Below are 17,039 nucleotides of genomic sequence, written 5' to 3'. Positions count from 1 at the left end.
TAAGCATCCAATTCTTGATTTTGGCTCAAGTCATGATCTCACAGTTTGTGAAATCGAGCCCTGAGTTGGGCTCCATTCTGACAGCACAGAACCTGCTTGGGATTCTCTCTCCCTCTCTTCTCTCTCTGCCCTTCCCCCACTTGTGCACACACATGCACACACACGCACACATTCCCTCCCTCTCTCTGTCTCTCTGTCTCAAATTAAACATTTAAATTTTGTTTTTAATTAAAAAACTTTAAAAATAAAAATGGGCACCTGGGTGGCTCAGTCAGTTAAGCATCCAACTTCAGGTCAGGTCATGATTTCCCAGTTCGTGAGTTTGAGCCCTGTGTCAGTCTCTGTGATGACAGTTCAGAGCCTGAAGCCTGCTTCAGATTCTGTGTCTCCCTCTCTTTCTGCCCGTCCCCTGCTCTCTCTCACTCTCTCTCTCAAAAATAAAATAAACATTAAAAATTTTTTTGGGGCGCCTGGGTAGCGCAGTCGGTTAAGCGTCCGACTTCAGCCAGGTCACGATCTCGCGGTCCGTGAGTTCGAGCCCCGCGTCAGGCTCTGGGCTGATGGCTCGGAGCCTGGAGCCTGATTCCGATTCTGTGTCTCCCTCTCTCTCTGCCCCTCCCCCGTTCATGCTCTGTCTCTCTCTGTCCCAAAAATAAATAAAAAACATTGAAAAAAAATTAAATAAAAATAAAAATAAAAATAAATAAATAAATAAACAACAGAAAATCCAAAATTCCACTTTAAGTTTTAAAGATCTTATTGGCTTTATTCAGCGATTTGTGAACTGGGCAGCTTCCCATCCAGCAGATAGAAAGGAGCTCCAAAGAGCTGTACAAAGTGGGAGATTTTTATAGGCAGAAGGGGGCAGGGACAAGCAAAGGCAGACTGTTTCAGGTAAAGTCACCTCTGTTTGGGGGATGGCAGGGATGTGTCAGGCAGATTACCTCACCAGGAGATTCCAGACTGACTGGTTGAGATTATATTCCTTGGAGAGGTGGAAACTAGGAAACTAGGAAATTAGGTTCGGTATGAACTCTTGGTTTGCTGATGTGGGCCTGACCGCAAGCGACTCCATTTTGAGCTTGTCTCTTTTATCACACTTGTAACAGTAATGTAATATCTGACATTATTTGAATATTCATTATACTCCAGAAGCTGTTCTAATTCCAACAACTCAGTGGGATGTCAGTGTTATCATTACCCCAATTAAAAAACCTTGTTACATAGGAGCTGAGTATCTCATCCAAGGTCGCCCAGCAACTGTGTGGGGACCAGGTTTCACCACTAAGCAAGCTGATGTGGGCCCTTCCCTTCCCCCACCCCCCACGGTGCCGCAGTCCTCTGAGGCAAGCCCATCCCAGTGTTCTCTCGGCTACACATGAAGATCTCACCCCAAAATCATCAGCTTTGAAGAAATTGGAGCTGGAAAATGGTAAAAGAAGGCAAAACAACCGCCATAAGACACTCTCCAAAATGTATTCTCTGTCTTCTGTTACTACTGGAAAATTAGTCTTGGATTGTGTTAACTTGAGATAATGCATCATCCCTTCATAGAGCTTCAATCCCGACCTCAAGGAGCTTACAGTCAAGTTTAAAGTAGCACTTAACCACTTAACGACTAGTTACAGCATGCTGGGGACCACACTATGGCCTTATGCACATTTCCCTTTCCCCTCCCGCCAGCTCTGGGTGGTACGAGCTCCCAATTCCAGTTGTATCTTGAAGTTGGCAGACTGGTTCTTCCAAACTCCCTGCTCACAGACTCCCTCCCTAACCTAACTCTTGTCTTTTTGAGCAGGAAGGCTCAACTGTCAGTCTTCCCATTTCATTTTGTAAAGTTGGTAAGAGGAGAATATTATTTGTGCTTAGCGTGTAACTGCTTCTGGCAAGCATTCCCCAAAACGTGAGGTTGTAGGTACGCAGACAGGAGCCCTTTATACCCATGGAAACTCCAAGCCGGTTGGGGGAGTGGGCACCCCAGCAAGATGGTTGCAGACCTGTCCCCACTGCCATGGCACGACTCACTTTGTGCCACAGAACCTATTCTCCACTGAGTTCTGTTCATCCTTCGAGAAATTTGGCTTTCGCCTCCCTTCAATCAAACAGTTTGATCTAATAGGGACACAGTTAACTGAATTCAAAAGCCATAGACAGCATAAAGCCTCCTGAGTTCAAGTGCGTAAGATACAGCTGGAGCTCTCTATCTTTCGTTGTAACCTGTGGACCATCTTATTTCTTGAACTGACCGACGGCTCCTGTCTCCCAGGGTCCAGAGCCATGAGAAGCAGCATACCAAGGAGCCCCGGGGCTGGTCAGTGCTGGCAACCACACATTAGATGTATTTCCAAGGGGACCCCTTGGCCCCCAAGGCAATTTGCTTCCAAAATTACAGTGTGGAAAATTTTCTTGCTTGGGAGCACAGTGGTTCTTTTACATTTTTAATGCCTTCAGCTTTTATTTGTGAATCACAGGACTCTAATCACCATCACTCAACATCTTTGCACCTCTGAAATATAAGGCTCGTTAATTGTGTCTTCTCAGAGTCCTATACATTTTGGAAACTATACATGATTGATTTACTCAGGGCATGGGTTTTGAGATACAGATGTGATTTTTTTTTTATTTTTTTTAAGTCCACGCTATTTCAGCGAAAACAACCAATTGATTGATGCAGTGATTCTTTTCCAGAATAAAGCCCAGCTTTGGCTCAGGTCTTAATCCCTCTGAACACATAGCTTTAACTCTTTGGCTCCCAGGAAAGCCCTCAGTGACTGTGTGGCTTTGACTGCAGGCTTGTTCTGGGATGTTTCTGCCGTGGGTTTTCAGGGCTGGTTTGGCCCATGCTCCTTGTCCAACCTGACACCTTCATTAAAGAACATTCACGTTTGTAAGCATACTGGCTTTTCAAAGAAGGTGTGAAGCTTCCCTTCCGAGCCGGCAGCCATACTTACTGTTGGCTGAACTACACGGAGGGAGATAACCTATTTACATACTAAAAAGGTCAGTGTTGGACAATCAGCATTTAGAGATGAACTTGCTGCCGCTTGCAACTGGAGCATAAGAATTTGGGAGAAGGCGGCAGTTTCGCCGCCTCTTTATCTGTGTAGACAGCAAGCATTGGTAATTGTGTAGGATGTCTGTGCCAAGCAGTCAGGGTGGTGACAGATGGGCTCCTTCTAGCCTGGAACCTCTTGACTACTAACGGGTATGACTGTGTGACCATGCGCGGTACAGGTCAGCCTCACCTACTAAAAACTGTAGTTAATTGGAGGTAGAAATATTTGCATAATAGCTTTTCAGACTCTGTTAGTAAAAGACAAACCGTCATAATAGACTTTACAGCTCCTGCTTACTTAACTTGTCATTTGCATCGGGAAAGGTAGACTTTTAGAAGGCTTACAGCATTTTGTGTGTGTGGTCTTCCTTTTCAAAGTATCTTAAGAATATCAACGGGTTTATTTTGCTAATGCGTGTCAAAAGTGCCTTTTCAAACGACCTCGTAAAGGCACGCGTGTTCTCCGAAATCTCTGGGATGATTTTGCTCCGCATCCATTTATAAATTCAAAGCAAATAATTAGAGGATTGAGATCTCTGCCTCCATCTACATGTTGGGATATAACATAAGAGTAAAGTCACTCCTGAAGGTGGAACACCAGTTCCTCAAGCCTGGGGAGAAGTAAGAGGCAGAAGTGAGGTCTTACCCGTTACTGATAGTCTTGAGCAAGCAAGCAGCGCCACCCTTCGTGTCCCGGAACACGGCTCATTCAGAGCTTTTTCTCTGAAGAGAGAGCACCCATTTAAGAGCACCTGGGTCGGGGTATACACATCGCAGTGCGGCCGCTTTCCGCAAGTCCCGAGAGGTCGTCGTGTCCTGCGGGGAGCTATCTCGGCAGCTGCCACCCAGATTCTCACGGGGACCCTGAGCCGCATTCCATGTTCAGTGTCCCCCAGGGGACCTATGAAGCCAGATGTGGACCTGGGCTCGTTGTGTCTTTGGAGCCATGGGAGGCGGCCGCCAGGAAGAAGTCGCTGTTTGTGTGCACACACATCCCAGAGGGGTCGGTGTGCAGATTCAGTTAATAGCCACGCTCCGTGAGGCTCGCTTCCTCTGACTCCTGATATAGGGAGAGAGAGGCCAGTGTCAGTGACAGGCTAACTCTTGGTTGGCATCAAGCAGTGTCTCGTAGAGATTATTTGACCTTGCTTAGCAAATAGACAGAGTCACCTGGGCCTTATATAAGGTCCATTTCTCACGACAGTTGTGTTGAAACAGAACGGCGGCATGGGCCGAGCTTGGGGACTCCTCCCGGCGATGATGCCAAGCGACCGGAACACCAGGGTCCCCACTGAGCCTGCGCTTGTCCTATCCTGGCTCTGGGCCCCCCCAGGCAGAGGGGCTGACCCAGGCGGCGCTCTGTGTGCGGCTCACTCCCCGCCTCTCTTTCAGAATATTCCGCTGAGCAGACACAGCAGGCGCTGCACCAGTCCGTCTTCATGTCCTCCATGTCGGCCCACCCCTTCCGGGACCTTCCACTCGGCAGGGAGCAGCACTGCAAGTTGCTTCCAGGCGTGGCCAACATCCAGGCAGGCGAGGTGGCCCGGTGGACAGTGGACGAGGTGAGCGGGGCTGCTCTGGGGCCTGGAGGGAGCGTGCCTGGCTGCTGAGGGTTTCTCCTAGGCGCTGAATCCACTGCAGCAAATCTAAGATCCACACTTAAGGGAGAAGGCGGGCATGACTTGGAGAGAGTGAGGAAAGCCCAGTTGGTTTGGGCCTCTCCCCCGAGGTATCCCAGAATGACCTCTGTTCTCCACCACCATCGGCCCAAGCCTCCAGTCCCCCATCACAGATTTACATTGGGGAAGCACACGTGTATAAGCATCTTAGGCTTTGCACCCTGGCATCCTGTCTGGGGAGCCCCCGCCCCCGGGATGTTCTGTTCTGTGCTGAGGGGCACCTGGAGGGCCCCAGAGGATTCACTTGTTCTCATTACTGAGCAGTTCTGTGCTGCCCATTTGTCTACTTGAAGCCACAGATGATCGGTTAGCCTTAGGTTGGTTTTTAAAGTGAATTAGATCACAACATTGCATAAGATGTGGTACACATGGGAAAATTGATCCAACTTTAATATAAATGTTCCTTACAATGTTGCTTTTTAATAAGGATCAGGTAAGTCTCATTGCTTGCTGTAATGCTGCAGAAATGCTTCATATGTAAAGCAGTTTTCTTTTAAGGAATACACTCTCTGACATTTCTCTTAATAAAGGTATTATTTCCACTAGTCAGGCCTTAATTAATTTTTTTTTAAATGAAGGAAAACCGTGGGTCGCTCTGAGGACAAGATAACGGTAGAGCTGGAGTGAAGTTAGTTACAGAATGTTCACTGAGCACTTTCTGCAATCAGCTCGACTTAACCTTGGCTTCGGCCTTCCTTCGCAGCCTCAGACGAGGCACAGGTGGCAAAGGCCGTGTGGAGGCTGGAGGTTTGGGGCGACACTGCTCCCTCCGCCTCCTCACGGGCACCTCACAAAACCCACCTGGAGCAGCGGGGGCTTTCCCCGGCACACCCCGCCACCCCACCTCTCCTTCCGATCCCTCCAGTGCCCCCGTGGCACTGGTAACGGAGAGTTGACGGAATATGCCAGCCTGTGGCGACTAAACGTGATCCCGTTCCTTAAAGAGTATGCGGGGTTGGGCCCCCTGCCCCTTGTTGATGAACTTTTACTGGTTTACAAAGCGTGCAGCAGCTTCACGACCAAGCCAACTAAGTCAAAACCTATCGTGTCTGTGATCCAGTCGTGTGCGGCTTTGGCCTTGTAACAGCCCTGCACACGATGGGGAGCTCCCATGTCACCTGGTGACAACTCGGCGGCAATCCCTGGTTCCTGACTTTCAAGCCATTCACTAGGTTGTACCACGTTTTAAGTTAGAGTGACAGTGGCTTCTCTTCCCTCGCCTCATCGCCGTTGTGCCGAGGCCGATGTCCCGGGGAGGGCAGCCACCCACCTCCAGCCCCCGGCCCCACGTTCACAGAGCAGCCGAGACCCGCCAGTGGGTGAACACGGAAGAGACACCTTGGGTGTGAGCTCTGGGTGTGTCTGTGCCTACCTTGACATGATCCCGGCTCCCCAAACGGAGTCCTCAGCTGCGCGGGCCTTAGAACCTGCATGGGCCGTCCTCCCTGCCCACGCGCCCCTCGTGCTTCTCCCGCGCTGGGCTGCAGCCCCCACGTGGTGTCCTCACACTGGCACACTTTATACCCCTGCCCCAGGTAGCCCTTCCTACTCTGCCAGCCAGCGGCGCAGTGCTCACCTCCTGCAGGAGCCTCTCCGCACCCCCCTTTTCCTCAGAGAATCTTCTGTCACTGACCTATGCTCACTTGTCCGACCCTTGACCAGATGAGTAGAGACCTTATTCCACTCACTTGATATGTATCCTGAGAACGTCTCACTATACCTGGCAGTTAGTAGATAAGCCAGTAATGTTTGTTGAATGAATATTGAATGACAAAGGCATCATAGGCTGGATTTTGAAACAGAAGTGGAACATATCCAATGGGAGAAAAGAAGGGAGACCATTCCAGTCATAAGGAAAGACAAAAGGTTGCATGGAAGTATGACATGTGCACAGATAGCATATGTACAGCGAGCGCATCCTTTACTAACATCGATGATGACATTAACACTATTAAGGTACTGATAGTGAGACAAGGACTCTTATTTTGCCCATTTTACAGACAGGGAAATTGAGGCACCTGGAGACTGAGTCACTTCTCAGGGCCCCACAGGCAGAGCCAGGTCCTAAGCTGACGTCTTACCCACCAAGCACCCTGTGGACCTGGGGCACAGATAGAAGAGCCCTGGGATGGGGAAGGTGCGCCAGGTGTGAGGCCGGGCACTGGCAGTACGAGCCACCTGAGGTTCTCATGCAGAAAATCACCTGTGGACATGGTGCTTCGGGGGCATGAGAATCACACCCACCTGCGGAAGGAGGAAGCGTGCGAAGGGGCGGAGGAGAGGGACCAACCAGGGGGCACCGCCACGCTCCTGGTGTAGAATCATCTGGGCTTGCACCGGGAGCTGCCATGGCAAAAACCACCCAGAGTCGGCAGACGTTTTAAAGTCGAAAGCCGTAACACAACACAGTGAAATAGATCAGATATTGAAGATGAAGAAGTGAAATGAGCCAAATGTGATTCCACTTGTAGACGCAGCACCACACGGTTTAGGACTGGGATGGCGGTATGTGAGCTACACGGTCCGTAGAGTTCACCTGAATGAAGGGGAAAGTAGTGGTGCCATCACACGAAATGAAACTTTGGGAGAGAGACCCCGTCTTTTCTGAGTGAGAGGTCCCTGCAGATTACATTACAGCAGTGGATGTGCAACAACCATTCCCGGGGGCGGAAATACCGGATGAGGTGTCAGTAATGGATGGGGGTGGGGGCGCTGAGGAAGCCCTCACGGAGGGCATGACCATCCAAGGAGAGCCGTCAAGGATGGAGGTCAGTGGGGACGACGGTGGCGGAGCAAGTCCACGGAAAGAGAAGTGTCAGAGGCGGCAGGTGGTGAGTGTTCCATTCAGCAGGGCACAGACAGCAGATGTAGCTCGGGGCTCCTGGCTGGGGCTGTGGAATTGGGCTTTGGGGAATCTGGAAAAAATGTGTACAATATGTGTATTTCTTGCCCTTAAGAGGAGCGCCAGAGCTTTTATTAACGTCTCAAGAGGACCATCATCCAAAGAGAACAGAACCTCCATTCTAGGAAAATTAAGCAGTGACTGGGAAGTTTATGGGACCTCAGATCTGACGAGTCCCAAGTCTGGCACTGAAGGAAAGCGAGGGGGTGGAGTGATGAGAGGCAGTAGTGGTCACAGTGCAAGTCTCAGCAGGATAGGGGAGCCTCAAAAGGGAGGGTCTTGCTGTGGGGGAGACCGAGGGTGCCATCAATGATTATTAGGAGGGCAAGGTCACAGTTCCCGAGTTCTCGTGAGCCCCAGCCTTCTAATGCTGAAAGAGGCCTTAGAACTTTCTATGTTAAAAGTAAAACCATCCGTAAGGCTGTGTTCATAAAGTGCTCCTGTCGTGATGCTTCTGTACCCATGACTTCCCTCGGGGATGCATTCCAGAGAAACCGCTTGGCTTATCGCCTAATGTATGATATATCATAATCTTGAAATCTCCCTAACCAAATGCTCGTGAGGACAAGGACCACGTCCTAAATTTCTTTCTGTATTCTCACACTCTTGTAGCATGTTTCCTAGAACAAAATAGGGTCTCAAGAAGAATCTTGGATGGATTGACAGTGGGCTTTATGACGGTTCTGTTTGTATCTTTGAAAATAAGGCAACTCTCCGATGGGGTTCGCTTCCGGGGGCATTCCAGTGCGTTCCAACAATAGAGGTTGTGACTATTTTAGACACCACATTAGAAACGGGAATAGGGCAGTGAAGATTTGAAAAGTCAGTACAGGGCAAGAGGAGACAAAGGGGGGTGCTATCCTTTTGTGTTTTGTTCTTGTTAGGCAAAGTATTGGAGAGGAACCATGGGAGCCCGAGTCAGAATACATTGAAAACAGACTTGTGTCCTTGTGTTAAGGGCCATTCAGGGAGACTCAAGGCAGGAGTCTGCCTGTGGAAGAAGATGAAGAGCAAGAACGTTCCTTTTCGTCTGCTGTCCTGGCCTGGGAAGGAAGACCTCCTTCTCCTCGCTGCATCATGTTACTTGTGAAGAGAAGCCAGCACAGGGCCTTGGTGACGTGGCCCAGAGCAAGGGAGCTGACTTTTAACTCCTTTGTCACTGCGGCTGTTCCTACCAGAGCCGTGTTTACAGAAACACGGGTAGGCTATGAAGTCAATGTGGTGCTTCTAGAATGAAAGACCATGTATTGTAGTAAGGGTTATTATTTTGTGAAACCTTTGTTAGAAACATCTGGGTCTATGCAAACGCTCGACTTATGGTCAGTGTGATGTGTATTTCTGACTGTGGGCCATGGTAATATTCTGTAAAAGAGTAAAAGCGCTTAAGAGTAGGAACTAAAATATCTTTATGTCTCTTTATGCCATTGTAGTAAAGTATCTTGTGCAGAGTAGGTGTCTGAGCGAATAAATGGGGAGGTGTATTTTGTGAAGAACCCTCCTACTAGGTGTGCGTGGGCACGGGAGGGCAAGAGGTGAGGTCGTGTGCACCTTAGAGCCACAGGTGCGGTTCATGTATGCTGGGTGCACACATGGGCACTTTTATTCCTTATGTGCAAAAATGCTTTTTAAAGCAGCTCATATAAATCGCCATAGCCTCAACCAAGCGCTCCCTAAATGTCCATTAAGTTTAAAAGATGGCGGTCGCTTTAAAAGCAATCTTTAAACAGGAGGGAGTGTTTTGAAAAATTCAGGATACTGCCAACTAAGCATAGCAGCCTTATACAATCGGGCCCTTAAAAAAGGGCAAATAACAGATTCCACTGTTAAAAAATGAGACCCGGGCTGGAAGCATGGTCCCCAGTGGACTTGGAGCCAGTGCAGTCAGGCACACAGCTACAGGCTCAGCAAGATAGAGAACACCACCGTTTGGAAAGATTTAAGGGAGCAGCAGCCCCACTGAAGGAAACAGGCCTGCTGAGCTCCAAGAGGATGCCAGGGAAAGTAGGTCGCCGGGGGAAGTAAGTTGGGGAAAGTAATGGGCTCATCTGAGAGCTGGCACAGGGTCATCTTTCTTAGTCTTTCCCAACTGCTGTGTCATCCGCAGAACTCACCTACTCCCTGTCCTTCCAAAACAAAGCCAGGGCTTTCGCTGAGGGACGCCTCGCTCCTGAGAACAAGGAATGAGGTTCCTTGAGGAATGAGAATGAGGTCCCTTGGGGAACCAAGCGCCAGTCAGCCTCCACACCAGGTGGGCTTCTTGGGGCCAAGGCGGAGGGCGACCGCCCCCAGGCTCCAACAGTAGCACATTCACCTTAGAAAAGCAGCCCCGCGTCCACACAGCTATCTTGGATGCAGGCAAACAGATGGTAGTTTCCTATTTCATGGAGTTCACGCTCATCTGAATAGTTCACGTTTGCCCAATAGGTAAACATATTTTTAAGGGGAGCATGTGAGGGAAACTTTCTGAGAGTACTCTATGGTTTGTTAGAGCTCACCACTTTACATTTAAAGTTTGTAGCAAAATGGGCTTTCTATTAAAGCTCAAAATATAATTTATTCTTAGAGTGAATAAATACTGACTAACAGTACTGAATAATGACACTGAATAATGATCAAGGCCTTTGGATATTTTTAAATTCTGGCCAGAGAAGTCGGCCTCAGTAGATTTCATGGAACTGGTTTTTGACTTTGGAGAAGGACAGATTGAATAGAACCACAGTCTCTTTCCAAAGAGGCAGAGGATTCCAGACATGTGGTGAGGCAGTGGGGCTGTGGCCACCCTGCCTCCTGAGGCCCTAGGGAGGTAGTGCAGGGAGGGGACGTGACGGGGCCCAGCTGAGGGCCACTCGGCTTCCCCTTTGCTCCTCTTTGCCCTGACAAGTTATTTATTCCTGTTAAAAAAAAATCCAGTCTAGGGGCGCCTGGGTGGCTCAGTCAGTTAAGAGTCTGTCTTCAGCTCAGGTCATGGTCTCGCGGTCTGTGAGTTTGAGCCCCACGTCGGACTCTGTGCTGACAGCTCAGAGCCTGGAGCCTGCTTTGGATTCTATATCTCCCTCTCTCTCTACCCCTCCCCTGCTCACACTCTGTCTCTCTCAAAAATAAATAAACATTAAAAAAAAAAAAGTTAAAAAAAAATCCAGTCTACCTTTGACACGGACAGTTGTTGCTTGGCTAACAAGGCTGAGGAGGGGGAATGTGATTCTTATCCCATTTTCCCAGCAAAGGACATTTTAACGGATGCAAACCATTAAAGCAACACACACTTCTGCCATGAACAGAAGTTTGTGGAACGTGTGTTTTAAAAAGATCCTCTCTCGGGGCGCCTGGGTGGCACAGTCGGTTAAGCGTCCGACTTCAGCCAGGTTACGATCTCGCGGTCCGTGAGTTCGAGCCCCGCATCGGGCTCTGGGCTGATGGCTCGGAGCCTGGAGCCTGTTTCCGATTCTGTGTTTCCCTCTCTCTCTGCCCCTCCCCCGTTCATGCTCTGTCTCTCTCTGTCCCAAAAAATAAATAAACGTTGAAAAAAAAAATTTAAAAAGATCCTCTCCCAAAGCACTTCACTGTCTGTGGAGAACCCAGGCTCCCTACTGCTGGCAGGGCTTTCCCACAGGAGCTGGTGACTGAGATGCAACAAAATGTGTATCTGTTGCTAATTCCTACTCCTGCTTCTTTATGTTTAATTTTCCTGCCTTGACAATCTGCCCCTTTCCCTGTGGAAGAACCATCTCAGGAAAACCTTCCTTTTAGAGCCATGGCTTTGTTTTGTTTTTGTTTTTTTTTAAGTTTATTTATTTATTTATTTTGCAATGGGGGGGTAGAGAGAGAGAGAGCACGGGAGGGGCAGAGAGAGGGAGAGAGAGAGAATCCCAAGCAGGCTCTGCACTGTCAGTGCAGAGCCCGACACGGGGCTTGAATTCACAAACCGTGAGATCATGACCTGAGCCAAAACTAAGAGTCAGAGGCTTAACTGACTGAGCCACCCAGGGGCCCCTAGAGCTGTGGCTTTTAACAGGTAGATGTGGGCCACATCTGGACGCATTTCTGGTTGTCACAGTGCGGGGGTGGGGGTGCAACTGGCACCCGGCAGGTGGAGGCCAGGCTTGCTGCTAAACACACTGCAACACACAGGATGGCCCCACAGCAAAGAATGGTCAGTCCCCATCAGTCAGTAGCGCTGGCCTGGAGAAACCCACTCTTCAACACTTTGCCTGGACCCGGCTTCGACTCCCTTTGCCCCACGCCCAGCCTGCAGGCAGATCTCTGGATTCTTCCTATGGGGTACCACCTGCCTCAACCCTGTGCTCTGCCCCGTGTGGAGCCCCCAGGCCCTCAGTGCCTCCCAGCTGACGTCCTGCCCAGTCCATCCAACACTGCCAGATCCTCTCTCAAGCCTTGTCTTGCGCCGGGGTCCTCAGCCCCACCTGCAGATGAGAGTCAGCCGGGGAATCTGAAAATGTATGCCCCACACTTGGGTCCCACCCAGCTTGGCTAATTCGGAGTCTGTGTGGCCTGAGGCTGGCCATCATTCGTGTTTGAAGCTCTCCGGATGATCCCGAGGTGTGGCCACGATGGAGAACCACCACTCCAGGGCTCCCTGCAGCTGGCAGGTAGAAGTGCAAACCCACACCAGAAGCCACACGGCCGCCACCTCACCCCTACCCACCCCTGTCCCCATGTCTCCCCTTCTGCTCGGCATTTCTAGCCAAACTGGACTCCTCACTGCTCAGAACATGTGCACCGTGCCTCTTGCTTTCGGCCTTGACCCTGAGGCTCTGTGCCGAGAAAGTGTTCTCTGCTTGTCCACCCCGAATTGCCCCGGGATAGAAACACTGCCACCCAACAGTGCCTGTCTCAGCTTCCACCTCCCTCATCACACGTCTTCTGAGTTCCCATCTGAGATGCCATCTGTCCCTGCCAGGAACCCATAGCCTTTCCACCTCGCCTCTGGAACTTAGCGCATTTGAGCATGTATCAGTGTGAGTAGTAAGCTGACCTTACTTGCCACTTTCCATCTATCCTCCCACCTCTGATCGAACCATAAAACTCATTGGATGTTCACGCTGGACCTGCTCACTGGTCCTGCCCTCCAGCACCCAGCAGAGACCTCACGCATAGCTGAGGTCGGGGCGTACTTGGCCAGAGAGCAGCTCAGGGAATAAGGGGCCTATGCCCGCCACGCAGCATCCCAGGCCCTACAAACTCTCTGAGCCCCTGCTGTCACCTGCCCCAGTGACTGTGTCTCTGCAGCTGGACCGGCAGCATTCCAGGGCTTTCCTCAGCTCCATGCTTTGTATCCACCTAAGAAGGGCAAATCATATTAACTCAACAGAGAAGCTCAGCTTCCTGGCTGAGTGGAGCACCGGGAGCTCCAGTGAAGCAGCTCAGAACCGGAATGCCTCCCAGGTGCTTCTGGGGCTTGAGGATGCCATTGTGTGGCAGCGTTCCGGCTGGTTTGGGAAGATCTTTTTTGTTGTTGTTTTAATTCTCATCATCCTGCACTTTAGAAGGATGACTGTAAATGACTCATGATAAAACATACTTGCAGCATCAGAGGTGAGTAAAGCAGACACCAACATGCTGATTGGCCTGAAAAAGATGTTCTGAAATCTACGCATTAGATTAACTATAGCCATGAGTCGAGGGTGTGCATACAGGTGTCAGGCCCTGGGTTTGCCCTGTGGGTGTTGGTTCCTGGCCGCCCTGTAAGCCGGAGATCGCCAACGCCACGATGTTCTCTTCTGCAAAGTATGGGGAGGGTCAGTGTCACTGTCATCTCCCTGCAGGGGGCTGGGGACTCCTAGGGCTCGTGGGTTATAGACTGTGTTGATACAAGGCCCTGAGCTCCCGTCTTCTTGTGGGCCTTTTCCATCAGACGGGGAGAGAAGTGTCAAATGCACACAATTCAGTCAGCACGAGACAGCCAAAAATTAAAAACAGAAAGCAAGGCCATTCCTCTTATACACATTACCTCCCAGGTTTCATTACTATTGCCTTCTGGCATGACTTTCACCCTGTGCTGCAACCATGCCAGACCTTGCCAGGGTGGCCAGAATCCTCTTGCCATTTTGGTCGTTGAGAGTCTACACTTTATTATGTTTGGTGGCTCAGCTCCCTGAAAGCACCAACTGGGAAAACTCAGTAGCTTCCTGTGCTTATAGCCAAGGGTCTCTCTAATTAAAAGGAGCTGGGGGCATATGTAGCTGGGGAGGGAGGGGAAAAGAGTGGGAAATGAAGTTGAAGAGAGTGATTTGGTCTGGAGTCCAAAAACCTGATTTCCAAAATGTCCGGGGTACTTCCCCGCCATGTGTGACCTCCAGTAAGTCATTCAACTTCCTCGGGCTTCAGCCTCATTGTCCCTGATGAGGGAACTCACTCAGCATAGATCCCTTGAGTCCCTGTTGCTGTCTGGGCACAGGTAAGATGCAGATAGATGGGGCCTCAGGGCTGCCCAAGGGCCAGATGGGCAGGTCCTCATCCTTGACAGTCACCGCAAAGACTGCTACACACAAGGCCACTCCCTCCTGCCTTCCCTGACAGGACAGGAGGATCAGAGGAAAGCAGGTTCCAGAATGCCAGCGCTGCACAAAAGGAGGCTGTCATTGTCATTGTAACTATAACCCGATGTAGGTCAGCCTGGAAATAAGAGGCTAGAAGAGATACTGGCGGGGGCTGGTCTAACTTCTGAGCTGGCAAATGCTAATGTGACTTGATAGTTACTATTTAAATCCTGAGCGTTTGAGGGATTTGAAGTCTATTTTACTCAAACATGGAATTACTACAACCCAAGAAATTATTTCAGGTGCATGTTTTAAGTCAGGCTTTTCATCTTGCACTGTAGGTGGCTGAGTTTGTACAGTCTCTTCTGGGCTGTGAAGAACACGCCAAGTGCTTCAAGAAAGAGGTAAGAAATGCAAAAATTGTATATATTTCCATACTTCTGGACCCAGAAGTGCTTTGTTTTCATCTACATATGTGCAAATAAGAACAGGCTGGGTAGGCAAGATAAAGGGGTCCGGGCAGGGAGGAGCCCAGTGGTGCCATCAGGCCCAGGCCCTTTGACCTGCTTACGTTCAGCTGGGCTTTGGCGCAGAATGCTATGGTGCTTGGCCCGTACAGTGTGCTCAAGAAGTAGACAGTTTGCTGGAAGAATAAATGAACATGTCAATTACTTAATCCTAACATGCGTTGTGAAGGCCCTACCATGATAACTTTAGGTCCCACTGAGGAGGAAGGATTCCCGCCATGAACCCCCTCCCAGGGAGGGGAGAGGATTTGTCTACTCCGAGGTGAGAGTGGGACCTTCCTGTACATCCCCGCTCTGCACCTGCTCCAAGAAGAATGCAGAGAGGCCACAAAATCCTTCCATGGGGCTTCTGCTTCCTACCCCCCTGGTGGTTGGGAATGTACCAAACTGCTTAATGTTTCTCCTGGAATTAGTAGCCATAGCTCTAGGGACCCCAGAAGAGACAAGCTACAGAATAATAGTGCAGATATGGTGGTTATTGTTTATCGCAGGCTTGCCCTGTGCTGGACCCTGTGCCAAGCACTTTATAACCGCTGTTCTTGGGTCCTCACAAGAACCTATGAAGAAGCTGAGGCACAGCAAGAAAAGGGCAGTCAGATCCCGGCCTCTATCTGGGTGATTCCAGAGCCGCCATCATGGCTCCAGAAGTCTCCAAGAAAACCACACTTCTAGAGACTCCAGTTTGTAGCACATCCCCCCCTCTGTAGAGGTCAGGGCATGAATGGATCAGGGAAAATACTCTCGGTCCTGGACCCCCCTGAGCCGGGCCTCCCCAGTAACTGTGCATCATGGTAGAGGGCAGTATGGTAGCAGTGTGGGTAGCTGCCAGTGGAAACATGAGATTCAACCAGCAGGTCTCGGGTGTGGTTGGGCTGGCCTTGCACATAGGGGTCGATCCCTGCATTAAGCAATGCCGAAGACCCACCTTGTCCACAGGTCAAGTTGCAGGTCAAATTGCTCCCGCCGGGCTTTTATGACCAGCAGTCCCTCGATGGGCAGATCACTTAACCTGTCTCATCCCTCTTCTGTAAAACACAGACTTCCTCGAGGAGACCTTTAAAGATTAGGATTAGTATGTTTCAGTGCCTAGCAAAGTGATCCAGGTATTCTGTTCTCTAAATGGATGATTCTTCAACAGACGTTATCATAAATGCACAGGAAGCCTTTTAACACTTCCTTAAAACTTTAAAACTTTAGCCTGTCACTTACATTTTAAACTTGGATTTCAAAACCGGGGTCCCTGGGGGAATCCCTACTTCCTCAGTGAGACATTGACACTGCGAGTTTGTACTGTTAATTAAAAAGGGTTAGCTGTTTCCGATTCCGTGTCTCCCTCTCTCTCTCTGCCCCTCCCCCATTCATGCTCTATCTCTCTCTGTCCCAAAAATAAATAAAAAACGTTGAAAAAAAAATTAAAAAAAAAAAAAAGGGTTAGAACCACAGTGCTAGGTTCAGGGAAGGGTGTTACCGTAGAAAAACCTTTCATTCTGTCTTCTTGGGTCTAGAACCAGCAACCTTTCTGCGCCAGTTTCTGTAAACAGCTGATGTGGGTGCCGGACACGCCCACAGTCCCTTCGACTCCAACTCTGAGAGCAGATCCCAGTCTGCTGTGGGAAAAGCCTGCATGGGGGTCACTCACCATCCTATGAATCTTGGGAAAGCTGTTACATGTCAGACCACGATGTCTTAAAAGTTAATAAATAAAACATTTATTTTGTATGTATTTCTGCTTATAGCATTTATTATAAAAAAAAATTTAATGCAGGAAAGTTCAAAGGAGAAAGCAAAAATCAAACCACTATTCCACCAGAAAAATCTAACTTTGCTTAACGTGTGGCATAAAGACTTCAGATATTTTCATTGTGTATGTGTATACATGTGGTCGTGCATGTTTAATTTTACGGGTTAAAGCTAAGATCTTTCTATGTCATCATGTCATGCTTTGTCACTTAACCATGGATGAAAACTTTGCTCAATCATTAAGTGTTTCATTGAGACGTGAATTTCGGTGGCTGCCTGGTCCCCCAGCCGAGGCGATACCAGAATTTATGTGCTTCTGCCATTTTTGAAATGCTGGGTTGTTTCCAATAAATAACACTAGAATGTACACATTGCAACTCGGTTCTCTTGGGGAAAATTCCTGGAGATTTACTTGGTGAATGAAAGCAGGCTATTTTTAAGTTTCTTTATATAAATTCAGGACAAGATTTTTGAAACATAACAGCAGAAATTTAACCTGGCAACCGTGAGTGTATCTTGAATTCATATTCAACAGAGTTTCGGGCAATAGCACAGAGCAGGGCGGACGTTGGGACCCCGTGGGAGAGGGTGCCGTCTTTCTCTGTCGTTGGAGAGCTCTGCAGGGAGGCCAAAACCGTT

General features: G+C 49.4%; 1 protein-coding gene across 2 annotated transcripts in view; it reads left to right on the top strand.

Annotated features, from left to right (window-relative positions):
- Positions 1 to 17,039, top strand: part of L3MBTL4 (L3MBTL histone methyl-lysine binding protein 4) — a 359,374-nt gene that overhangs the window by 340,665 nt on the left and 1,670 nt on the right. Inside the window, exons 15-17 of one of the 2 annotated variants that reach the window (XM_040479359.1) lie at positions 4,448 to 4,617; positions 14,475 to 14,537; positions 16,166 to 16,351. In XM_040479359.1, coding sequence (XP_040335293.1) covers positions 4,448 to 4,617; positions 14,475 to 14,537; positions 16,166 to 16,309 — 377 coding nt within the window. In that variant the 3' untranslated portion in view covers positions 16,310 to 16,351. Of the gene's footprint in view, positions 1 to 4,447; positions 4,618 to 14,474; positions 14,538 to 16,165; positions 16,352 to 17,039 lie in introns of those variants that run through there. The other variant, XM_040479355.1, reaches the window with a different exon arrangement.

The sequence above is a fragment of the Herpailurus yagouaroundi genome, unplaced genomic scaffold (assembly GCF_014898765.1).
Source record: "Herpailurus yagouaroundi ecotype Mexico unplaced genomic scaffold, PumYag 142, whole genome shotgun sequence".
NCBI classification, from domain to species: domain Eukaryota; kingdom Metazoa; phylum Chordata; class Mammalia; order Carnivora; family Felidae; genus Herpailurus; species Herpailurus yagouaroundi.
This window is presented reverse-complemented; position numbering and strand designations above follow the sequence as displayed.